The 22,932-nt window shown below is 41.8% G+C and overlaps 1 protein-coding gene across 1 annotated transcript in view; it reads left to right on the plus strand.

Annotated features, from left to right (window-relative positions):
• The window catches only part of LOC126395824 (breakpoint cluster region protein-like), a 125,273-nt gene that overhangs the window by 67,293 nt on the left and 35,048 nt on the right, over nt 1-22,932 (plus strand). Inside the window, exons 2-5 of the mRNA XM_050053562.1 lie at nt 1,669-1,853; nt 11,878-11,982; nt 13,074-13,259; nt 21,879-21,986. Coding sequence (XP_049909519.1) covers nt 1,669-1,853; nt 11,878-11,982; nt 13,074-13,259; nt 21,879-21,986 — 584 coding nt within the window. The remainder of the gene's footprint in view (nt 1-1,668; nt 1,854-11,877; nt 11,983-13,073; nt 13,260-21,878; nt 21,987-22,932) is intronic.

Genomic DNA, 22,932 nt, shown 5'->3' on the forward strand with positions numbered 1-22,932 from the left:
AAAAGTGATAGCGCCCACCGCAGAAGCAGGTCAGTGGGAGGTTGCTGAAAATTTCCCCCGAGATGCTGCACTCGCTGTTGAAATTATTTGAACCTTAACCCAGTTTGTAGTCGGCCTCTTCAAGTGCTTCCTCTCGGAGCTTTATGTTTTTGTATGAGTGCCTGAACAAAGATGCAGGGGGGAACTCATTTTGTGTGCCCCAGTTTCTAGAACCGCATTAATTAGTGGTGGAAATTAACTCTACAATGCATGACAACCTCCTAAGAGGCCAGCCAGCAGATGTAAGACATGGATCTACCCAGTGTGCATTGTAAAGGAACAGGTAACATTAAAGGAACACTTCACCCACCTGCAAAATGACCATTTGTGTATCAGTTCCTCACAGCGTGTTACCTTGAGTTTGTAATGAAAGCTTTATTTTTTTTTGCCTCCAGGGTGAACGGAGAATCCAAAAAAGGCAAACATTCTTCATTTAAAATGGGTGGGGTCTGCAATTAACAACAGCAAAACTATATTAAAACATCTGTTTATGGGGCGTCAGTGGCTTAGTGGTAGAGCAGGTGCCCCATGTACAAGGCTGTTGCTGCAGCGGCCCGTGTTCGAATCCAGCCTGTGGCCCTTTGCTGCATGTCATCCCCCCTTCTCTCTCTCCCCCTTTCACGCTTACCTGTCCTGTTCATTAAAGGCAAAATGCCCAAAAAATATCTTAAAAAAAACCCCAAAAAAACAAAAAAAACAACTGTTTACAAACTCTGTTTCCAAGTCTCATTTATCCAGTACTTCCCATACACATGCATTTTTGCCAAAAGGTAACAGTATTTCTAGTGCCACTTGCGAGGGTAGTAAGGTTTAATTGAATCCATGCCTGAGACTGTTCGTACAGAAGTGTTTTAAACATCTTGATAGCCTGCGTCCTCATATGAGGACATCAGATTTTGGGTTTACTTGACCCTTATACTTAATTCTGCTTAACTTAGACCTGTTGTCCTTGTTCATGGACACTTTTAGTTCCAACTAGTGGTAGTAAGAGCACACTACACTAATCCATGTAAAAACAAGATGGCAGCCATCTCTGCCAAGTCAGTCTGCAGCCGATCCCGACACAGAAGTGGACAAGGTCCAAAACCTGATCAGATTTTATGGTTGAAACTTGTTTATTAATGATTAATAATGTTTATAGTTTGATGTGGCAACAAATTGGAATTTTAGCAACAGTAAGAAGATAAGATGCTGTTAATTAGGAAGTACTTGGATGTTTTGATATGGTTTTGCTGTTGTCAAACACAGTACCCATTTACTTCAATTTATAAAGAACGTTGTCCTTTTTTGGATTCTCCGTCCATCATGGAGGCATATGAGAAAAACTGTTTCCTTCACGCTGCGTGCAATTAATATACAAATGGTCATTTTGCACGTGAACCATTCCTTTTATGGATATTTGGTAGATTAAACTTACTGAAGCAGTGCAAGGAGACTGTTTGGCATCACCAAATGTCAGTTTTATAATTCCCAGTTTGTCCTGTTTAACACTGAATGCAGTGCTGAAAGCTTCACAGGTGGCATGAGTTTGAGGTTTTGCAAAGAGCGTCTAAATGTCTGCATTAAAAGTGGTTGAAAGAAAGCTGTGTAAAAGGTACAAATCTAAGGTCTTGTTTTCTCCTGTCACAGATGGTCATTTCACCGGAACCCCTCCCACGTACGGTTACGATGCAGACCGCGCAGAGGAGCAGCGGAGGCACCACGACATCCTGCCGTACATCGATGACTCGCCGTCCTCTTCACCGCACCTCAGCTCCAAGAGCCGCAGCAGTCGGGACACCCTCTCCTCGGGATCATTAGAGTCCTCCAAGTCGGTCAGTATTCCATAACACCGTCTTCAACTGCTATACATCAGGCACATTTTCTCAACAGTTTTCTTCCCGACTATTGATACAAAGCATATGGATTAACAATTCAACAAGCATGGCTAGAATCACTCCTCAATGGCCAATAGTCAAATACTTTGACCTCAATACACTGCAGGAAGTGGGCTAATCTATTCTTAGAGCAATCCCGCTCCGTCAAAAATCTGTCAATCGACGAGGATTGATAAAGGACAACAACGCTGGCCTCATGACCCCCGAGGCAGTCATCCAGCGAAGAAACTCATCCCCCTTAAGAGTCTGGCTCTTTCTCATCCAGGGTATTAGGCAGAATTACCTATCACCTCCATCACCCCATCACTGCCTTCATCCTCTTACCCTCCCTCCTTTACTCTCTCTTGTCTGCGGAGGGAAAACCAGTGATCTATGACGTCTGGTGCTCTTCGAAGGTTACCATGGAGAGGGCACACACATGCACACACACACACACACACACACACTAAAACCTCAGCGTCAGCAAAGATGAAAATGAACAGCCAGAGTCTATTTCAGCATTTGCACATTATTTCGTGCACCAAAGAATATGTGAGGAGCAGACGAACGCGCTACTGCAGAGCTACATATGTTCGATTAGGACAGAGTGGTATTGTGGGAGAATGTAATACGCTAATACTGCCTCCCTGCACTGTGCCCTTGGAGGAAGTAATCGCATCAGTGGTCATGAAGCGGTATCAGTTACTCCGCCCCCTCAGTCTTCGCTCTCCGGCTGAGCTAGAGAGCGAGCGCTTGTCAATCTGATTGATGGCTTGAATCTGCCAATAAATGATGAGTCCCTTGACTGCATCCGACCTTTGACCTGTGAGCTGGGAACTCTCGCTGATTTTAATTTATACACATACATGCACATGTCTGCTTCAGGTTGCACAAGCCAATGCTGTCTTTTACGTACACAGATGCACACACCCTATTCTCTCGGAGCAGAATGATAGATTCATTGTTGAAGACGATTTGCAGTCTCATGTTTAGAGGCAGAATCCTGGAGGAAACCCGACGCCGTGTGTGTTTAGGGTTGGCAGAAGCAGCGTCTGATGGCTAGTTAAATATATTATGCAGCCAAACAACGATTATCCATCAGTGAATTCTCCACGCAGCCAGACATGCTTTTAATAACTGCCATGAAAATGGAGTTACCATCGTCCTTGATTTGCCCTTGGACGGCCACCCTTCAAACATCAGCCCAGTCTGCTCCTCTAATTGATGAGTCAGAGCCCAGACGAGCAATGATTGGCTCAGCGAGAGCTGATGGTTTTATGATGTCACTGTGATGAGTCATCACCATCAGTAAAACTGCTGATTTAATTTTCCACTGTGGCCCTTTTTCTCTCATATTCTGACTCTTCTCCGCACTGAAGAGGGACAGGAGGGGGGTCAGTGAGAGGAAGTCAGCTCAAGTATGAGGATTGTGCTGTAATGTGTTTTCTTATCATTTTGCTGAATCACTGACCACATATGTGACACATTGTAATCCTAGTGCACAGTGTGATACATAGTTGTAGGTCAATCAAGGACAGTCAGAGCCCACTTTCTTCCCCTCTTCAAGTCATTATTCTTGGGCATTTAAATACCTCTTATAAGATAGTTGACAGTAGGGATGGGTGATGTATCGATTTTATATATATCACAGTTTGTTTCATGTGTGATGTATGAAATGACTATGTTGCAAACATGAAGTATAAACTGTCATATCATCGTTTTAAGTCATCTGCGTTAGACTCGCTTTGGCATTTTTGTTCTTTTGCGCTCTCCTATGCCTGTCAGCCTCTTACAGACCAAAAAAATAAATAAATAAGGCTCATAATTATGATGCGTTACACACACACTTCTTCGCCCATCCAGACCACTCTCTCCTGGTCAATAGTGTCTGAGCAGATGACGCCTGTGTTTTTGTATCTGCAGGGCTTAATACCACAACCATTTAGGCGCTTTTTGCAACCATGGAGCACCAGTGCATCTTGCAAATATTATTAATGTATTAACTAACTAGAGTGCTGTTAGACCCTTTTTCCATTGTCACTTTTGATCGCGTTGAGTAAAGCCATGCTGTGCCGATTTTTGTTTACATTGTCAGTTTAGACATGCCATGCCAAGCCAAACTGAAGATGGACCTTCTCTGGAGTAGGTCCAAGAGCCGGGCTACCCGCCCATGGTCTGGTAGTGGTCATGTCTCGCCGACCACAGCCAACCCCCGATGACCCCCCCATCTCCCCCCAAACAAGCCAAGTGTGTTGCGAGACTCTACTCGGCCCAAACCAAGACAAGCCAAACCAAGCAAGCCCATGAGTGTCAATAAGGGGTATTAGTTTGTTTCCAGCTCACAGTCAATAAATCCTCCTCACGTTTAACGGCACCACTGTAGCGATTAAACTTTCCATTAACTGTTACTGTAACGGGTGACTGTTGACCAGACAAGGCTAACGTTGACAGCAGAAACATCAACACTTGGCCTGGCCTGAGATCAGCCGTGTCCCTCAGAATAAAAGCACCAGTAGATCCACTCTGATCAACTTAACTTTAACTTAAATATGAAACTACTTTTAATTAATTGTGTAATAACAGTAGGCTACTTTGTGTAACTTTATTATAACAGTACTTTATTTAACTTTATTATAAAAATACTGTATTTGGAATGACCGCTAGCTCACCTCGTAGAGCGTGCGCCCCATTTAGGCCGAGTCCTTTGCAGCGGCATGGGTTCCATTCCAACCTGCGGCCCTCTACCGCATGTCAACCCCACTCTCTTCGCTCCCACCTTTCCTGTCTATCTTCAGCTGTACTGTCAGTGAAGGCAAAAACACCCAAAAAAAATAAAAAAATAACTTTTTTATAATAGCACTTTTTTTAAAACTTGATTTTCACAGTAGTTTGTTGAGTAGTTTAGTGTTTATAAATATAGAGATACATATCATGTATCACAATATGGCCTAAAAATATTGTAATATTATTGATAGGCCATGTTGCCCAGCCCTAGCTGATTATAAAAGATTATATGGGGAAATGAAGGAGAGAGAGATAGAGATCTGGGTTCCTGATTTATATTTGAATATCTAAATCCCCCCATAGTCACTGCTCCCTCCGCCTATCTGACATCACACCTTGAGGTCATGACCTGATGGCGGAGGTCGTTTCTTAAACCTTCAGACTTCAGTAGATTAGGAGGCTTGGAAAGACTGAAGTCTCCGTTCTTATGATCTATCACATCTGCAGTGAAAATTCACTAATCACACAGCTTGTTTCGTTGCAATTAAAAGCATGGCGTGATGCAGTATTGTGAATATCCTACCCAGAAAACCCCTGCAGACACTAACTCTGTCAGCGTCTATCACATCGGGCTGAAGTGCAGTTTAAATAACCAGAAGTAATGCTGCATTTACAAAAATGCTTCTCCTGCAGCACAGGATGATTCTGAGACAGCTCCATTACGCACCAGACATGTGGAGATAGGAAGCAATCACATTAGGCATTTCAGAAAGCAAGGGATGGCAGAGCAGGATGCTAAAGAGATTAGAATATGAAAAATGAAAACGGTTAATAAAGTGTGGAACAGGGCATGAATTGCAGCTCACTTCCCTCCTTTCTAACCTGGCTCTGAATGTTTATATGGGCTGACAGTCCATGGGAACAAGACAGAGAGATGAGGAATAATGTTATTACAGTCGCTGCTGCTCAGTTTCTATCTGCGCCTCCTGAGCTACGCCGGCGTGCTTGTCAAATAAACACTGTTTGTATTGATTCTCGTGTATCTCCTGAGAACATCATCCGTGCATAAACAAATCAGAAGCGGATCAGAATTCCTAAATCATGTTGGGCAGAGCCGTGGCCGAGGGCTGTTGTGCGAGCTGCGAGGATTTCAAGCGTGGGCTCAAATGTGAACATACAGTACTGGACGTGAAAACATCGAAACACCAACCCAAATATACCCCGAGCAGGGAAAATGTGTCTTATTTTATTACCAGAAAAAGCAGGCAGACACCCCTTTTAGTCTGAATCCAGAGATGGGCTCATTAGTTGCCACGGCGATGAATAAAAGATGATATGTCTGGAGATGTGGGTACTTCCTAGGGGAGTCGTCTGGAGGTCTGAAACGATGAATAAACACTTTGGTCTCCCCTCTGCTAGTTCAGTAACGTGGCTGAGTGTTAAAGTTTCCTCCTTGTGATTTGCTTGGAATATTCTTGATGCTGCAAATGGACCCTTGTGTTTCTCATGCTCTTTTACCAGCGGGCACATCCTTTGAGGGTAAAGTCACAGAGCTCATGCCGATACTTGTAGCTCAGTAGTGATTCATTCATTTTTCATTAATTCACAAACATTCGGGGGGCTCCGTCGCTGCCCCAGGCTTTCTCTTTTAAGTCAGACGGATTCAAAGCCACTGCAGTGCAATGTAATACATTTAAGCGCAATCATAAATCATAATTGCATTACTTAATAACTTTCAATATCCTTTTATTTGTACTCTTAATATGAAAAGAGGAAAGTTTTCTGCTTTTGGTCATCTTACAGTCTGTACATAATCAGCAATTAGAGGTTTTTTGATATTGTTATATACAGCACAGATCCCCAGACAGCTCAGTGTGATGCATAATACATGTCTGTCAGATTCATTTCTTTTATGCTTCACCTGAGAAAGAGACTATTGAAGACGGGATAAACAGTCAGATGAAAAGGAGCTTATACTTTAAATACTCTCCCAATCTACTTGTAGACTGCACCTGATTTCTCCAAACTAGAGTGCTGCAGTGATCAGTTGATCAATCAATTAGTTGATTAACAGCAAAAGTCATGGTAACACTTTCTATGAAGACCACATCTATAATGCGTTATGAGGGTATTTATAGTGAATTATAATGCATTTATACTGCGCCCATAAACACACTATAGATTATATCACAGACTTGTAATTCATATATTGTCAATGATTTATCTGATGATTAAGATATCTACAGACAGTGTTGCAAGCTAATATGCTTGCTCGCAAATTTAATGTGTTTAGTTAATGTGAAGATCACAAGCATTTCGCACCCCGCTGCATACTGCTATAACAAGAGCAATATGCAAAGACTTACTGTGGCCTGTAACGATGGCATGAGACTACTTCTTAAACTTCCATGATGGTGCAGTGCCAGCCAAATGTTTGTAAATGTTGATGTCCTGCTTTAATGTGAAATCTTATTTATCTGTGTAGGCTCTCTGTCTCAGAAAATAGTATCATCTAGGCCTTGGCCAACCCTGAGCTGGCCACTGGCTGGGACCACTGGCTTTCCACTTTGTTTGTGGGTGCAGTTTATTGAATTTTGTCCATTTTTATGAACTTGTATAATGTAGTGTTGGGTAATTCTTGCCCTTATACACACATTTATTTTATAAATGTATAGTGTTTATTATATCATATTTTTGTACATAGATGATTGTCTGTTGTTTGTGTGGTATGCTATGGACTTCTCTCTGTGTCCTTAATAAAGTCATTATTATTATTATTTATTATCACCATTAGTCCCATTATAGATGTGACTTAGTGAATTATTAAGTGTCTTTCATGGATATTCTTGACTAATTATAAACTAAAGGTTGACTGATGGGGCTTATATTCATACACACCTCAACAATCAACTGTAGTAAGGACTCATAGCATGGTATAATAGCCCATATAGTATCATACATTATCATTGTATGTGTTAAGTAAAGTGAAGTATAAATTGATGCATCTATAATACTGCATGCTGCGTCATGATGTTTCACTGTTGTTGCTAAGTAAAGTGTAATGTTCAAGAATACTTTGAAAATACTTTGAAAAGACTAAAGTCTGACACCCTCTCACTTCTAAAGACAATGTGTCATGAAATAGAGACATTGTAGTCACAGAATAAGATTTTGTAGAGTCTGGGGGTCTTGCCGGCTCACTATTTGCAAGACTGTTAGCTTCAAAAAGAAAAAAGTGGACAGAAATTGTTGCAGTCCTCGACATCTATGTAGTATGCTATATGCTTTAGCTAGCTAGCTAGCTAACCAGGTCCCCATCCCAAACAAGGTTAGCATAACTGTGAGGCTAACGTTAGCTACATGAATGTTTGCTGTTAGCCTACAAGCAAACCATACATTTCAGCTGAATATCTCCAGCTTCACTCACATAAGTGGTTACATGATGTGATTTTTGAAGCTAGCAACCTTAAGTTAAAACATAAGGGTAGCTTGTGGACTAATAGTAACATTCCAGTATCTAACGTTAGCTTGCAAACAGCCTCTACGGTGGTCAGCCTGCTAGCTATAGCATACTTGTGGGGGATTTTGAGGGCCGCAGCAAATTTTGTCCACTTTTTTCCTTCTCCTCTCTATGGGAGGACACGTCTTTGACATGTCCTCCCATATGTGCCACTTTCTCCTCCTTTTCCACAGTCCAAGAGAGACGACATAGTTGCTTAAGCTGAAAATGCCCCAGTAAACCTCTAGTTTAACTAATCAATAACACCCATAGGACACAAATTCATTATAAGTCACATCTATAATATTTTATGACTGTTGATATAGTGCATCAGGAGACATTATGTGTTTATGAGGGCAGTCATATAGCATTATAGATGCATTTTAAGTCCCTATGAACGGTCTTATAATGCATTATAGATGTGGTCTTCATAGTTTATTTAGTCAGTTTTCAATGTGTTGGACTGTTGGTTGGACAAAACAGGACATGTGAAGACATCATCTTGGGTTTTAGGAAAACTAGGATAGCCAAATGTGGCCCAAAATAGAGTGCTGGGTGGCCTGGAGTACATTTATAATTCACAATTAAAATAAATTGGTTCATATTGAGATTTTTTTTGTACTTTGACTGTAAATAAACACTGTGAATAAAGCAGCATCAATATGCTTGCTTATTAAAGAGTACATGGAGGATCTCCTGGGCTCCCAACAAAGGTCCAGGCTAATTATTTTTTATTAATTATTAATGTTTGTTTATTAACTGGCCACTGGCCCACTGTCATTTTGCAAAACTGTTGGGTATCCCTGTTATAGACCAAATGACTAATCAATTAAGTGAGAAAATAACCAGCAGATGAATCAATAATGCAAATAACTGTGATTTGCAGCCCTAAATAACGTAAATGTTTCTTCCTTTAAAGCATTTACACAATAACACACTCTGTGTTAGCTGCTGAGACGCTAAGACGTGAGAGCAAAGTGCAACAAAGCATCTTTAAATCCTGTGCACACCTGTCTGAGTTCAGGAGGATTGATGATTATTGATCCTAAGTAGAGCCGCAGCCTACAGTAACATGTAAATGTCGAGTGCTATTTTTATTTTTGCTCATGCAGTGGCCATGGAAACAGGTTTCAGGCCCATTTACCTCTTTGTTTAAATATATGCATGTCCACCCACAGACATCCAAGTACTCACAGTACATGCTCAAATGCAGCTCGCGGGTGTACTGTACATCCTTTTAGCATGGGTACTTATGCAATGCCTGAATTCTGCTGTGTAGATATGAAGTTGTAGAATTAGAAGTGGCTTAACATAGACATAAACTCAAAAATGGTGCTGTTTTAATGATCACTTGTTGAAGTCATCTACAAGCAAAAATGCCACCATGAGGAATTCTGCTTTTCTTAATTTCATGTTGTAAAGTCAATCTGTTTGGCAACACTTTGAGCTTTAGAGATTGTGATGGGTATTTTTTCACTATTTTCTGACATTTTATAGATTGTAAAAATGATCAATACATCTGATAATAATCACCAGGTTAAAGACTAGATTCACATTTTTACAAATCTATCGTCTATCTATCTGATATCAGCTTTGGCATTTCTCATGGCCATAAATCCATCTCTGCACAGAACAGGCGCTGTAGGTTTTGTCCTTCTCTCCTCGATTGGAGTCGCATTAAGAAGGGATCTCGTCATGGCGAGTTTGGACAGGAGGAACTATTACTGCGACCAGTAACTGTTTCAGTGGACATATAGGCATGTAGCTGATGTTTTGAGACAAACCTGGAAAAAACTGAACCTGTCCTTTAAAAGAAAAACTAAAAACATGAAAAGTAAAGCAAATACACAACTGTTACCTCCCAGCCCCAACACACACACACCTCCATATCAATACTTATAATGTATTACATGTCTCAAGAAGCCATGTAGCCTTTTGCAGCAACTTAGGTCCAGCAGGTTGAATGAAGTCAAGCCCAATTGTGATTCACTCACTATCATTGTCCCCGTCTCGTGCCCTCACTCTTGACCTTCCTTTAGCCTCATTTCACATGTACTGTAGTGCCCATATGATTGCTATGTAAACATGGAAGCATTAGGGTCTATAAGATTTCCATGCAGGATGTGCACACATTTGACCTGACAGCTCCTGATAGGCGAGGGGAAGCAGGGGAGGGTGTAGGTTTCTTTCAACATTGGGGGGGGGGGGGGGGCATATTTGAAACAGGGGGTTTGGGAGTCCTCATTTTCTGTAACCACTTAATCTGCATGTCTTTGGACTGTGAGAGGAAGCTGGAGGACCCAAGCTGGCCTGCCTCTTGAGGTGAGGTGACAGTGCTAATGACCGCACTACCCTGCTGCCCAGTTTGCAAGTCATCCGGCAGCAAATTCTGAGCATCAAACACATGAATTCCTGCATTCTGGTGAATTTTCAAACACCAATATGTGCCTTTATCTGCATCAATTTGTGGTGCCAATAAAAGTCCTGGATTGTTCTCAATCTAGGAATTGTATGGCTTTTGTTTACACTGGAAATTAATCCCAGGAAATTCAATCATAAGGATACAGTTTTCTGGCATATCAACTATGGTACCCATCTTGTTGTATTTGCATTTTATCACTCTTTATCTGCTTCCTTTGGCCAGTCTTTCTCTCCTCTACCTCTGTTATCCATTGTCTTTATTCTTCCCCCTCATTTCTTCTCTCTTTCTCCATCTGGTGGTCTAACTGTCCTCTCTGCCTTGTTTCTCTTCCTCTCTGTCTTTGCGTCTCTCCCAGCTGAAAAGGCAGAGAAGCAGAAATCCTGCCTTTTGCTGCCCTCTTTCTTCCTCTGCTCTTTTTTATGTGTAGCTGCAAGTTTTGAACATTTTGTTTTTTTCCCCCAAACAGAAAAATTGTGGTCCTACCCTCTTATTTTTCTCTGCCCTTCTGTTTCTTCTCTGACTCTGCATTGTCCTGCTCTCCATCTCCATCTCTTCCTCTCCTCTTCCTTCTTTATCATACTCTTTCACCCTTCCTTCCTTCCTCTTCCTACCTGACTCCTCTCCTTCCTTCGTGTGTGTGCGCACGCTCTCGGCATTTGCAAATTCTCTCACAGACACATATTTATACGCCAACCTTGCTCCCATGGGAGACCCTGCCTGTTTGAGTTATTTCAGAGTTTGTGGTTAAACAAGACAGCCCGAGGAATCTCTCTGTCTGTCTGCTTTCTTTCATGTCCGTGCTCCTCAGTGAGCTTTGACTGGGCTGAGGGGAACAGGGAGGCAGCCGGGGAGGATTTCTTGAAGGTGCATTTGTTGCTGTTTGATTTTTTACACTGTGGTGCTCACAAACAGCGAACCTGCAGAGGTTTCAGGCTCAGCTAAGAGCTGGCAACCCTTCAATCTGAGATTTACAAACAAATGATATTACAGGTCATTTTATCAGCTGATTTGAGGAATAATATGATGCTTTCAGTGTTCTTTATGCTGCAGACAGGAAGAAACAGTTAAAGGCACATCACTAGGTGGTGAAAGGTATCAACACAAGACGTGTGTGGCAGTGTATTTATCTGCAGAGACTCTGTCCTCTGCCTGTATTTTTTAAATTCTTATTCTTATTTAGAGTGGAGGTAGAGGAAGCAACGAAAATCGCAGACACAGCACTGAAAAAAACTCTCAAAAATAATAAAAAAAATTTTGATGAGAGCCAGTTTTTAGAGTAAGTAAAAATAATTCAGACTGTTTTAACTTCAATTTATATGTCTGTGTGTTTGTTACAGACTGAATGTGACCTGGAAAAAGGTTTGGAGATGAGGAAGTGGGTCCTGTCTGGGATCTTGGCCACTGAGGAAACATACCTCAGTCACCTGGAGGCACTGCTGCTGGTGAGAACACACACACACACACACACATAGCCTTATTATAAAGTAGCATGTTATTAGTGGTAGACCGCTTACACTTAAAGGGATAGTTCGGATCTTTTGAAGTGGGGTTGTATGAGGAACTTATCCATAGTCAGTGTACTACCTACAGTAGATGTCTGTCGAATCACCCTCAGTTTGGAGAAGCAGGCAGGAGTACATTCACGAAAGCTCAGCAATGTACTGCTGTGGTTGGGAGGCAGCAAAATGTATTTTAGCCACCTAAAAAACTCAACATATGTTTCAGTGTGCGCTATGTTTAGAATATTTTTACTGCTTTAAGTTGATACATACAGCTCTTTCAACTGGGGAACTGAGGCCCTTATTTTACTCTCTTCAAAGCCACCAGACTCCATTGACTCAATCAAAAACAGTAATTTTACCTCGCTGAACACTGGAGCAGCTGGTCTACTGTTGCCTCAATCTGTAGTTTGTGTTATTGTGTGACTCTGGTGAATCGAAACTAACCCTTAAAACACCAAAGTCACATAGTAACACAAACAAACTAATTGATTGGGGTGTAGACCAGCAGCTCCTGTGTTCAGCGAGGTAAAATGACTTTGAAGACAGCATAGATGGGTTTCACTTTCTGTTCAGTTCCCTGTCAAATTGCAGTCTGATAGCAAGGTAAAGCAGCGAAAGTATTTTAAATATAGTGTACATTTAAACAGTTACTAATTTTTTTTTTTGGTGGCCAAACTGAGTTTTGCTGCTGCTCCCGTCCACAGCAGTACATTACTATAGCTTCAGTGCCTGCTTCACCAAAGTCAGGGGGTACTGACAGTCATCTACTAAAGGTAATACACTGATTATTGATAAGTACACTTGTATTGATAAGTGGGGTTGTATGAGTGCTATAAGTACTCATGCTCAGTGTCTGCTTCTTAATGATAAAACCATTTAAATATTAAGCTAGAAAAATAGCACCACTAGAAAAGAGTATTAATAGAATAAACTCACATAGTAATGTTTATCTAAAGTGCTTATAGTTCACACACAAAGTCGCCCTCAAAGGGAATGTTATACCTATCATCTCCACTGTTTGTTCCTCTCAGCCTATGAAGCCTCTGAAGGCCGCTGCCACGACCTCGCAGCCCGTGCTCACTGTGGCCCAGATAGAAACCATCTTCTTCAAAGTGCCTGAGCTCTATGAGATCCACAGGGAGTTCTACGACGGTCTTTTGCCACGTGTCCAGCAGTGGAGCCACCACCAGAGAGTCGGGGACCTCTTCCAGAAACTGGTGAGGAAATTGAAAGAGATTAGTCAAAGGGATGGGGGATTTGGGGCTGTAGTTTGTGTGTCTGTACCCATGACAGCAGATCTGTTATTGCCCTTAAGTGACATCAGTGGGCACCCACAAAAGTTGAGAGTATTAGAAAAGACATTCAGGGTGCTGCAGCAACATTTTCTGACCTATGGACACAGACCTTAAGCAAAAGCACTGTGCTGGAGTGCCTTTTTTCACAGCAGTGTTTTTTCTTGAATTTGGAGGTTTTCAGAGGCAGAATCGGTCTGCGTAATTCAATAAGCCACTAAATGTAGATTTGATTTTAGTACTGATGCTCTTTTTTTATCATTTTAAATATAGACGAATTGAATCTGAATCATCCTTTTCTTCCTATTTCCTCCTCAACAGCCGCTCACTGTCTCTCTTTTCCCTCCAGTAGTTTCTGCCAAGGATGTCAGGGCCAAATGTACACTGGGTCTATTTAATCATTTCACAACGGGTCAGTTAACCTACAATGAATCATTTGTTAGTTCTCTCCGAAATACTGCTCCTCTCCCACTAGTGTAGCTTCAGTAGTGTGGAATAAACTGTGGCGTCTTGAATGTTTTATGAACAGCCCCGGACTTCTCAGACTCTTTTAGCGAGTTAGCGCTCAGAGTGAACTCAATCAGCGGCTCCTCTGGCAGCGGCACAGCGTGTCTCCCTCTCCTCTCTCGCCGTGCATACACAGGAGTCGGTGTCGTCATAAACCTTTGGTAATGGAAACTTACGTGGTGCTCGCAGCAACATGTATGTGAATGTGCGATAGTTGTGGTATCATAACAGCCTGTCACAGGTTACAGCGTGATGATTAGAGGAGAAATGGCAGAGCATAAAGGTCCAGGTGGAAAAAAAAACAACTCAATCATTTAGGATTTTGCTAGAAGAAGGAAATCACCCATTGATTTATTGATATAGATCCCAGGGTACATTTTTTAACTAACTAACTAATTAAACAAGGAAGTGGTAGACCAGCAGCTCCTGTGTTCAGCAAGGTAAAATGACTGTTTTTGTCAATGGAGTCTGGCTTTGAAGAGGGCATAGATAAGCTTAACTTTAAATTCAGTTCTCCATCGGAAACGGCTGTCTAAAAGCAAGGTAAATAGGTGAAAATATTCTGACTATCACGTACTGATATTGATTTTTTTAGCTGGCTAAAATGCCATTTTGACTGTAGACAAATTGAATCCGAATTGGCCTTTTCTTCCTGTTTCCTCCTCAACAGCTGCTTGCTCTTTCCCTCTCTTCCCTCCAGTAGTTTCTGCCAAGGATGTCTGGGCCAAATGTACACTGGGTCTATTTAATCATTTTCACAATGGGTCAATTAACCCACAATGAATCATTTGTTAATTCTCTCCGAAATACTGCTCCTCTCCCACTTGTGTCTCCCTCAAACTCCCTGTATCTCTCTCTCTCTCTCTCTCTCTGTCTTTCCCTCCCTCCCAGACTCACTTATGCTTGAACACACTCCCATGTACACACACACGCATGCACGCACACACACACACACACACACAGAAGGAGGTGTTTCACAATGCCGCCTTTCTGCCTCAGGCAGCTGAGACCATCACTGCACTGTGTGCTTTGTGTCTCGAAGAAGCTGCTATAAATAGGAGTCTCTCTCTCTCTCACACGCACACACACACACATGCACACACACACTCATGTTAATTTATCTCAGGAGGCTCCTCCTGGGGCTTAGCTAAGAAATTAGGATTTAATTTGAATCTTTTCCCGTCAAGGAGGCAGACACCAAAATCCACTTTTTATCTAATAGTTTCTTTTAAAGCTTGTCTTTGTATTTTTTTCCTTCCTTAAACGTGCTTCTTGGTCACGTTAGCTCCCATCCAACAAAACTGCCCCACACTCAGCGTAGAAAAAAGACACGACATCATGGTTCTGATGTGGCTAAAACATGAATATTAAGCAGAGTGTACAGTGTTTCCACACTCAGACAGTTTCTGCCCCGTCCTCCCCTCCTCTCCAGACACCAGTTAATAGAAGTCAGGGGGAGAAGACGCTAAGACTACAGTGACAAAAAAAAAGGAAAAAATGCTACATGACAGCCGTTCCGTAAGGATGTGGAGAGGGAGGGAGGGAGGGAGGAAGAGATTAGATGAGAGTAGAGGAGGTGATACAGGCAAGGAATGTGGGGGGGAGGGAGGGTTGAGAGAGGATGAGAGTCGGCTAGGCATGTAGATTTAGGCTGCTGCAACTCCAATAGAGCTGTCTCACCGTGACTCCTGAAATCTGCGAGGGGAGCAGACGGGCTTAGGAATCATAAAACATCAGAACAAGGAAGGCGAGAGACGGAGAGAAAAGAGGAAGAGGCAAAGCGTCACTGACAGGTTATGAGCATGAGTGTCAGAGAGAAGTGTTTGAAGGCTGAAAATAGGGCTAAATCACACTTCTGCTCTTCCTAGACACACACTTCATACACAGTGGCAAAGTGAAGGTTTTACACCATGAAGACAGACGGGCAAACTGATAAACTTGCTCTGAATGTTGCTCTTCAGAGATGGAGGATGGAAAAAGCCTGATTCTGTGAATTTATAGAAGGAGATTGATCCTTTATTTGGCCAACCTACAAACTGTTTTTTGCTCTGCTGAAGGTTTTTTTTGTGGGATTCTCTGAGGTGGTAGCTGTGGTGTAGTGAGTTTATGTATCTGGCGTCACAGTGGTGCAGTGGTTAGCATTGTCGCCTCACAGCAACAGGGTTCCTGGTTCCAACCTGGGGTGGGGGAAACTTTCTGTGTGGAGTTTGAATGTTCTCCCCACGTCAGCATGGGTTTTATTGGGCTTTGTCCAACCCATCTGCATGTCTCCCAAAGACATGCAAGCTAGGTTAATTGGTGACTCTAAATTGTCCGTAGGTGTGAATGTGAGTGTGAATGGTTGTTTGTCTCTATGTGTCAGCCCTGTGATAGTCTGGTGACCTGTCCAGAGTGTACCCTGCCTCTCACCCAGTGTCAGTTGGGATAGGCTCCAGCTCCCCCGTGACTCCTAACAGGATAGGCGGTTACAGAAAATGAATGAATGAGTTTAATATGTCTGAGAATAGGTGGCATATAAATATTGTACACTTAAAAGAGAGTGTATACAACACTCATGGGTTCAACCTCGCTAATACTAGTTCAGAAACATGACATCAGTACTGAGAGGAAGGTAATGTAAGAAAAATGATAATAAATCACCCTCAATGATACATGTCCAAAAAACATGACAAACAGACATGTAAGAAGTCAGAAGTACATAATAATGATGGTCAACCTGAAACAGAAAAAAACTGCACATGATTATGTCCAGCACTTTGATGCTGTATCAGGTTTTTTTTTACAATGCCCCAGAAAGAATTGAGTTTCAGAGACTTTGATTCCTTCTGGTGACATTTAGAGAATAAAAATAACAAAATAATATGTAAACTGCAACAGTTGTTATGTTCAATACTGTAATTTTACGATTAATTCTCAGGAAAGAATACAGAATAACTTGCCCCTCTGGTGTGTATTCTTGCTTAAACTAATCAGTAATATATAAACTAAATCAGTTTTCATTTATTCATTTAATTGCACCGTGCGACCCTTGTGCACGACATAAAAATCATCGCAGCAGATTTTACTAAATGCACACACCTTTCCTTTAAAACTTTCTGTAAAACTGGAATTCTTATTTCCTTATTTCTGTCTGGAGGAGCAGCTCTCTTCCATGTCGCATGCACACCAGGAAATGACATTCAGTGTAGCTGTTTTCTTGTCCAAGGATGTTGTGTAACGTAAAGGTGTGAAAATCTGTCATAAATCGAGTGAAATATGGGAGAACTGTGACCGTGGGAGAAAGCAGTGAAAAATAAGTCTCCAAGGAAAATCAGGAGGGATGACAGCATGGCTCTAGATATGGCCATGTCAGAGTCGGTCACCACCTGCTCCAGACTGAAATATCTCAAAAACTATTACATAGATTGCCAGGAAAAGAAATACAGACAATGATGGTCCACAGAGGATAAAGCCTACAAACTTGGTGATCAAAGTTCTTGCTTTAACGGTAAAATATTTACCAGATTGGCACTCATTTTTGACGACACTCTTGTTACCCGGTAACAAATCCTAATGGCTAACGATTCTCTTATTTTTCCTTTAGCGCCACCATGAGGCTTTGTGTGAAATGTCTCAATAACTATAAGATGGACTGATGTCTCAGGCCCATCAGCCTCAGCTGTACTTTGTGTTTAGTGCTAATTTGAAAATGCTAGCAGGCTAACACGCTAAACTAAGTTGGGTAACAGGGTAAACATTACTTAGACGTCAGCATGTTGTCATTGTTGTCACTGTGCAGCATCGCAGTGTTGACTCTTGTTTTACCAGCAAATGAAGGGTCTTATCCTTTCTAATGCTGTCTATTCATATCATTATAACATCATAGACTAAACAGCACTTTTTCCCTGTGTGAGAAATTTCCTAGTCTGTTAAAACTCCCTTATAACCAAGTGGCTAAATCCAGTCTTCTCCTATAATGGCCTTACTCTGTCATGAGGCTGTTTTCTTAATGTTGTTTTCCGCTGTGGATTACACACATACTCTCACACAGGATAAATCCCGAACTGAGAAATCCAAACACCCAAGCAGTTTCTTTCATCACCCAAAGCCATTTTCTACCATGATACTGTAGCTGCAGCGGCACACTCTGTAAGCCTTCACGGTGTTGTGTGCGGCTCTGTGGATGTGGCTGGCAGACATTCGGGCTCTCTGTTCTCTCCACAGTCAAACTGTCACGCTCTGAATGGCCTCCGCTGTGGTGCAGATTGTGTGGCCCAGGGCAGGACACAGGATTGCAGGATTGTGAAAATTGCTTTTCTCCTCGCCTTCTTCCACTTTGCTTCGTCCTAGTGTGCGGATGTATGTGGAAGACATTGTAAATCCATTTTGGAAAGTTTTGCCACTTAAAATTCATATTGAGTATTTGGAAAACACAAATAAGGACAGTTGTTTGTTTGTGAAGGATGTTTCTTTTGTCAGTGATAACATAATAAGTTTAAATGATGTTTAGAAAACTTGTGACTTCACATTCCTGCCATAATTAAATCTCTCACCCCATCATGAGGGCAAAGATCAGGGTATGTCAGGAAGGTCAGGGTTGTGCCTAAAAATAGGATGTTAGGGGATGAATGAGGTCAGTCTAAGACAAGAATAGTTATTAGCTTACAGATGTGTAGTAGTCCTTTATTTATAGAGCACTATTCAAAACTCTAATTATAAAGTGCTTCACACAAGGCAGCAAATTAAAAATCAACAATAAAAGCACTGACTCAGTCGGTCTTATTTCCTGAGGCAGGTTGTTCCAGTGCCTTCAGGCCCTGACTGCAAAGTCTCTGAGCCCCGTAGTTTTAAAAGAAAAGTCTGGTTTGCTGCAACTTGGGTCTAGTTTAGTAGCAGGCAGACAATCAGACAGGTTATTAAAAGTTCTGTATATGACATCATGAGCATTAATGTAGCAGCAACCAACTATTCGGTGTGTAAAGATGTAGTGGACTAATGGTCTCCTGAGCAGAGAACGAAGTCACGCTGTCACTGTGTATGTTGTAATCCAAGCTTCTCTATTCTTTGTTGTAGAGGACGCACATGTATATTAGTGCATTTGAGTCCCTGTTTGTCTCCCATTGACTAGCTTATTGCCACTGCGCTTATACAACATAACGCCCACCCTCCAGTCTTGCCTGGTTATCATTGTTAGCTCTGTCAGCACTGTTGCCATTCTTAGGCCCTGATCACACAGAAAGTGTTTTAACAGCTGGAGGCGCCTTTTTGTAATTGTTTTTAATGAGAATTAAGCTTTTTGCTCGCGTTTCTTGTGTTGCGATGCGCCTTGTGTTTCTGTGCTCTAGACGCCTGCCGTTTTTGCCAGAGTATTCTGAACTCCGTAAGTTGAAAAAACTTCAACTCGCAACAGAAAAGCGCCCCATGTCATCACCTTTTTTCTCATTGCGCAATCGGATGATTTGAGAGGCGAGTCTTCTGTGGTGGTCACCACAACAACTTTACAGTTGGTAAACAATGGAGGAGAAACTGGTGGTAGCGGCTGCTGGATACTGATTGATTGATTGATACCCAGAGCTATACGGCCAGAAGATAGCCAACAGGTTGTCAAACTGCCCCTGAGACATCCTAAAATATGTCTGGTGGTACTCCCCATGATCCACCCTCTTTCTTAGGGTCTCATGTAGCCACACAGATCTGTTTCCATGTGCCCAACAAACTATTTACTGACAGCCACTCAACTAAAGCTAGAGCAAATATCCTCTGCTTGTGCATTTTAAGCAAAGATACTAATTACTGTGAAAAAATAAATTAAACATTAGATTGATAGAAGGAGAGAAGGTTAGTTAATGGGTGTGATGCAACAATAAAAAGGTGCAGCAAGCGTTTTTTTTACTAGTGGCATTCAATTTTGTAAAAAAAGCAGCACGGCACGCCTTGCGTTTTCAACCTGCAAAACGCTTTCTGTGTGACCGGGGCCTAGCACTGATCTTAGCACCATTCGCTGCTAGCCCCCAGCTCCGCTACCTCCATGTTGAGAGCTGTATGGAGACAATTCTGGCTCAGCCACTGAATCATAGATATGTACGACATCTATTGCACGTCTGTCCGTCCTGGAAGAGGGATCCCTCCTCAGTTGCTCTTCCTGAGGTTTCTACCATTTTTTCCCCCGTTAAAGGGTTTTTTTGGGGAGTTTTTCCGCTGCGAGGGTCCTAAGGACAGAGGGATGCCCACAGGTTAGAAAACAAAGTCAGAAACAAATGTAGTTTTCATTACTCAAATTGTCCAATGTATATATATTCATCATAGTTTACAGACCACCTTTCTGTTTCAGTTTTTACTCACTGTATTTACAGTAGTTTCTCATAAAGAGTTTTCCAGTGCAACTTCTGGATGCACTCACTTTTGGTTCAACCTCCAAATAAAGTGTTTCTGATTATCTGGCTAAACTGCCGGCTTGTTGACAACCTCTCTGATCACCTGACTGCTCATTTCTTGCCTGACTTTATCGATAGACATTCATTACAGCTTTGTTGCCATGGTTCCAGATCTCAGCAATGAGTACAGTACCATCAGATAGAAACAGTGACCAGAACAATGAAAGTAAGACCACAGTTGTAGGGCTGGGCAATATATTGATATTATATCAGTATCATAATATTAGACTAGATATTGTATTGGATTTTGGTTATTGTAATATGCTACAAGATTGACACAATATCGATATTGAGGAATGGTCTAAAATATTGTGATTTTGATTTTCTCCACATAGCCCGGCCCTATGTAGTTGTAATAAACCTGAATTACCTTTTCAGCTTTGTGTCTGTAAAGGACAAAAGACATCCCAAATTCCTGAAGCTCCACTCAGGCTAATATGGGACCAAAAGGTCTGAACTATAGCGACATGTAATGAAGAGCTTCAAAGTTAATAATATGTGTTCAATATACTCAGCTAAGATTTTTCTGGGGCATTTGGTATTCTTTATAGTAGCGTGTGTAGCTCTTACACACAAAGCCCATCTCCACTGTACTCTCTCCTCCTTCAGCTTTTGTTCGGGAGAATTGATTGTCCCTTTGTTCGCCGTCGAGATGGATCGCAGCGCTGGCAGGCAGCGTTTGGTGGAGTTTTATTCAGCCATCCAGCTTCCTAAATGTGCTTTCATAGCCTCCGTTACACCAATCATTAATTACTCACCCAGGCACAGTGCAGGTCTTGACGGTTGCCCGGGCAACCAGCCCGGCTGCGAGGTGCACCGTGGATACGTTGCTGTTGTTGTGACTGTGATGTGTGTCTTTCCTTTGCCGGTTGTTTTGTTCGATTGTCTGCAAGTCGTATACAGTCTCTAAGACATGGCTGACTGGGCTGAATCTCCTGTCTCAGATATGGAATTTCAAGGATTACATATCTCAGTACTGCAATTTAGCATTTTAATAACACTGAGAAGGTCAAAGGGGACTTCACATTGTCTGTTGTAAAGATTTGTCCATTTGTCCATATTTCAGCTGCCACTGTCCAGACTTGAGGAAATTAAGTGATTCACCAGTGCTTTCTGATGTACTAATTTATTGAGGCTTTACAGTAACAGTCCAGACGAAGGTATTTACTGAGCAGGCTACATTATAATGCTGTGCCTCCATTCGTCTGGCTGCCCAGTGTCTGTTTTGTTTCTCTAATGCTGTTCTTCATTAGTTTGTGTCATGTACATGCCAAATATAGACTGAGAGAAAAAATGGTTTATTATTATATTTAGAGTTGAAGCAAGGCTCCAGATTGTATGACGTTAAGGAATGAAGTGGTGGAAGTCAAGAAAAGGAAGCAGTGAAGAGGACTGTTGAGTGTGTTTGGATGTGTCTGAGGGTGCTCTAACTGTCTTTACAATGAACTGTTCTGTCCAAGAGCCAGCTATTTATTTCTCTATAAAGAAGCTCACTTTGAGTTTACTGTCACTGTATTCACATTTTCATTTAGAATTGAGGGATGAATTTTCTGACAACACTTCAATATGTCTACTGTGTTAATTAAAAACACCCCTCCTCTGTTTCTTTCTTTCTCTCTATCAGGCCAGCCAGCTCGGAGTTTACCGAGCATTTGTGGACAACTATGAACTGGCTGTGGAGACGGCGGAGAAGTGCTGCCAGGCCAACACACAGTTTGCAGAAATCTCTGAGGTAAGAAGGATTGAGAAAAGACTGGATAACATCACAAAGCAGGGATAGAAATACCAGGGTTTTAGATGTGGGGAAAGGAATTGGACCAAAAGTGAACAGTTGCTGGTTTAGCCTCTACCTTAAAGCATTTTACCACCGTGTAAAATCAGTGAAACACTTAACCCCCTACATACCAGCAAATTATCCAACTGAGTTTCACAAGTTGTTCATGTTTTCTTTGTCTTATGTAGCTATATCCATATTAATAAAAACAAATTGTCCATCCTGCTGCAGCTGGGTAGTTTGTAAGAGAAAGGCAGCGTCACCTAGTCAAACGAAAGTGATGAAGTAGATAAAACATAGTGTTAGATAATGTCTTCATAGGGCAATGAGCAGTTCCTGTGGGGTGTTATATAGTAGGAAGAGTCTATTTTCAGTGTGATCTCATCCCTCATCCCTACTATTTTGATGCTTGGGCAGAAACTTTTGCGTTGTATCTTGCCGGAAAAGGGGCTGGCAAAAGGTCACAAGTTGACTTCTGTTACCAAGAAAGGGACTGCAGCTAGATTCAGGCAACTAAACTACTTGGTTAGGGTTAGGAAAAGATTGTGGTCGACTTTGGTTTCATGAATCGACTCAGTTGAGTAAAGACTCATGTAACAAAACAACTGAATGTTAACTTTAAAGGGAAATTTCGGTTTATTTCAACCCGTCTCCTATCGTCCTAAATTTGTTTCAAGTCACTAGTGACATAGAAATAATAGTTAGCATGTTAGCCGTTAGCCTAGATACAGCCGTAGCGTCAGACCTGTTAAAACTTAATTGAACGGCCATCCTTTGAAGTGCAAAGTTAGTCCACTAAACAAGCTTTTCTCCACAAAGACCGCCTAATATCGTTAGGATAAATGTCAGAGAACATACAGAAAACGACATGTAAACGTGTTGTCTTACCTTACCCGGTGTGGTG

This window comes from Epinephelus moara, chromosome 9 (assembly GCF_006386435.1).
Source record: "Epinephelus moara isolate mb chromosome 9, YSFRI_EMoa_1.0, whole genome shotgun sequence".
Classification (NCBI taxonomy): domain Eukaryota; kingdom Metazoa; phylum Chordata; class Actinopteri; order Perciformes; family Serranidae; genus Epinephelus; species Epinephelus moara.